At 46.6% G+C, this 3,017-nt stretch overlaps 1 protein-coding gene across 1 annotated transcript; it reads right to left on the reverse strand.

Moving 5' to 3' along the window:
* Positions 1–724: 724 nt before the first annotated feature.
* On the reverse strand, positions 725–3,017 carry LOC146640621 (uncharacterized). Its single transcript, XM_085399994.1, has 2 exons — positions 2,720–3,017; positions 725–2,511 (listed from the first exon to the last, which is right to left on the reverse strand). Exon 2 carries the CDS (start codon positions 2,203–2,205, stop codon positions 874–876), a length of 1,332 nt encoding a protein of 443 aa, XP_085256120.1. The 5' UTR covers positions 2,206–2,511; positions 2,720–3,017; the 3' UTR covers positions 725–873.

Genomic DNA, 3,017 nt, shown 5'->3' on the forward strand with positions numbered 1-3,017 from the left:
GTAAGTCCTGCACAGAAAGACAGGGGGACACATCAGCAACCTTAGCATTTCTCCTGAGAGTGAGGGGCTTGTCGGAGGGATTCACCACTTTAACAGGGACCCAACCATCCCCAAACAAGGAAGTGACAACTCGCCCCACTAGGATCTGTGCAGGTTTGGATCGAGACTGAGTGGGTTCAATAATGACAGCACTTCCCACCGCTGAGGCATCAGGAGCAGGCAGCTTAGCCCACACTAAATGTTCAGACAAGGGCTGCAAGGTGATGCGTCTCTTAAGCTTTGCAGTGCCGAAACTTGGAGGCATTGCTCTGCCACCACAGTCATCAGAATAGGACAGCAAAGTTGCCAAATGAGGGAAAGCATCATCCTGGGTACCAACAGTCATTTTTAACTGTGAAATAAGCCACTTTATCGCATTGCTGCCCAGAATCATGTCATCAGCCTGGCCCGGAACCACCAGAACAGGAATCACCACCTTAAAGCCATATATTGACACTGTAAGATCATACATAGCAGAAGGCGTAACGAGGTGACCCCCACAACCAACAATGACAACGTCTTCAGCTGAACGTCTCTCAATATCAGGTATCGATTGTGAAAGTTTCTCATCAACTGTCTCACTTATGGTGCACGCCATAGAGCCACTGTCCACTAATGCTTTAAGAACTTGTCCACCACTAGTAGTCACTGCAGAGTAGAATAAACTATCAGTGTTTGAGAGCCTATGCAAGCCCTGTGCAATCAGTGTTTTATTTGGCGGGACAATGCCACTGTAAGTAGAATACAAAGTGTCATAATCATTAATATCAGTCACATCCAAGATGGGAGGCTTACTTGCTGGATCTGCGCTGTCCTCCCCTCCACGCAGATCGTTCAGTTTCCCTGATGACCACTGGAAGGAGTACACTTGCCCTCTGGGCAGTTACGTCTCGAATGACCAGGTAGGTGACACATGAAGCACAATCTGTTTTCCCGACAGTGCGTGAGTGTGGAGTGGGAGCTATCTCTGCAGATGGAACATGGTGTGTCATCTAAGCCCGGTATTCTCGGCAGTCGGGCACTCTGTCGCCTGGCATTAGCTCGAGCATAGCCTGGGCCTTGAAGCAGCACCTTCTCTAGCATGCTGATCAACCTCTCAATAGCAGAGCCATCCTGACTCACAGCTGGCCTCTGCTCATGGTCAGCCAAACAAGGAGTACCATTTGTGCTAACCTCTGCCTTATTCACATAGACACAGTTACCCGTCTGTGGAGGAGACTGGAACCCCTTACCCAGGTGATACTCATCCAGTACCTCCTGAACTTCACGAGCTGACCATTTATCACATGTTTTGGTTCTAAAAATAAGAGCCAAGTCTCTGCAGGGGCAGTGTCTGATGAACATGTGTGCAACCTCCACACCAGAGTTCTCAAAAGATTTCCCCTGCTCCTTAAGACAGTTGCCAACAACATCAGCAGCCTTGTTCAGCCTCAGCCAGTACTCATATGGATCCTCTCGGTCCTTCGGCAGGGTGGAATAAAAGTCAGCCAGGGGCACAGACGAGCACTGGGTGGAACTAAAATGTTTGTGCAGAAGTCTGTAGATAGCTTGTGGATTATGCTGGACATCAATTCCACCATTCCTCACACCAAATTTCACAACATCTTTTGCCCTGCCTCTCAGATGCATCAAAATCTCCTCAGCTTGGTTTTCTGGAAGAATGGCACTCTTCTTTATGTAACTCTGCATGGCTTCCTGCCACTCATCAACAGACAATGAGTCCGAACTCTCCCCCCGAAACACAGGTGGGTCTTTAACCTGTCGTGGAGCCACCAGCTGGACTTGAGAGAGATCTAGTGAGCGGCTGGAGGGGAGATCTGTTGTTTCATGCGCCACCTCAGGACATGTATATGTAGCAGATGCAGGGCTCGAAGTGTGTGGCGTAGTCAGGTGTGACAGAATGCTATCAGCCAGGCATTGCCCAATTTGCTGCACAATGTCGCTCATTTGGTCGACTAGACTCACATCAGTTATTGGGGGGTCTGAGGTAGATGACTTAGTGCACTGTACTGACTGCGACTCAGCCACCAGCTCACAAGAACTATCTGCTGCTCTATGCCCCACCCGACAGTCACCCAGTGAAAAAGGAACAGTTGTGAACCCTCTGCCCCTACCCACAACAAGGGGAGTCACATTTGGGGTGTCATCAGAGTAACTTAGATCCATATCTAGCAGAATATTAATAGAGCTAAGGTGGACTTAATACAATATGGCAATATACAAAGCCAATATAAAAGTATGTCCAACAGTCCCCAAAGTTTGATTCCGTTACCCAACAGACTAAACAATAAGGAAGCTGATGCTCCACGATGATGCTGCGACGAGAGGACACCAGCCCGATTCAGCAGCGTCACGAACGAGTCACGGCACCAATGTGACCTCTGTGTAGTGTCTTCTCTGGTCTGCATTCACAACAAAAAGGCAATGGTTAGAATGCTCTCTTTTTAATGTCGTGGGCAATCAGCACAAAATCTCGCAGGAATCCTCCATTATTCTGAGGATTACATTTCCACTTGCAGTGTGATCGTATAGTGGTAAATTTATACAACCAAAATAGAAAAGCTTCAACACCATTAACATTGCATGTTAAATTTCCCAAATGAAAGGAATATAGAAATATATTTTAAAGCTGTACATGAAACAATGTAAATTCTCTAAACAGTGTGGCACAGTCACATACCTGCATTCACAACAAAAAGGCAATGGTTAGAATGCTCTCTTTTTAATGTCGTGGGCAATCAGCACAAAATCTAAACGGGAAAGCAACAACAGAGTTAGCTAACTATGCTCCCATTTTGTTTCCTCTCCTCCCAATAAAGAAATCTCACATAAACGTGCACTCAGTTCAACATAAAGACTGGAGAAATGACCCGCAACAAATGATGTATAAACAACAAAAATAATCGGGTCAGACTGTATTACTTTAACAGCCTGCGATATGATTTTTCCTCCCCACGACATTTGCGCATTCCTTACCT

Source organism: Rhamphochromis longiceps, unplaced genomic scaffold, assembly GCF_057381845.1.
Source record: "Rhamphochromis longiceps isolate RC_006_pf unplaced genomic scaffold, R_longiceps_female_GT1.1 unmapped_scaffold_4, whole genome shotgun sequence".
NCBI lineage: Eukaryota > Metazoa > Chordata > Actinopteri > Cichliformes > Cichlidae > Rhamphochromis > Rhamphochromis longiceps.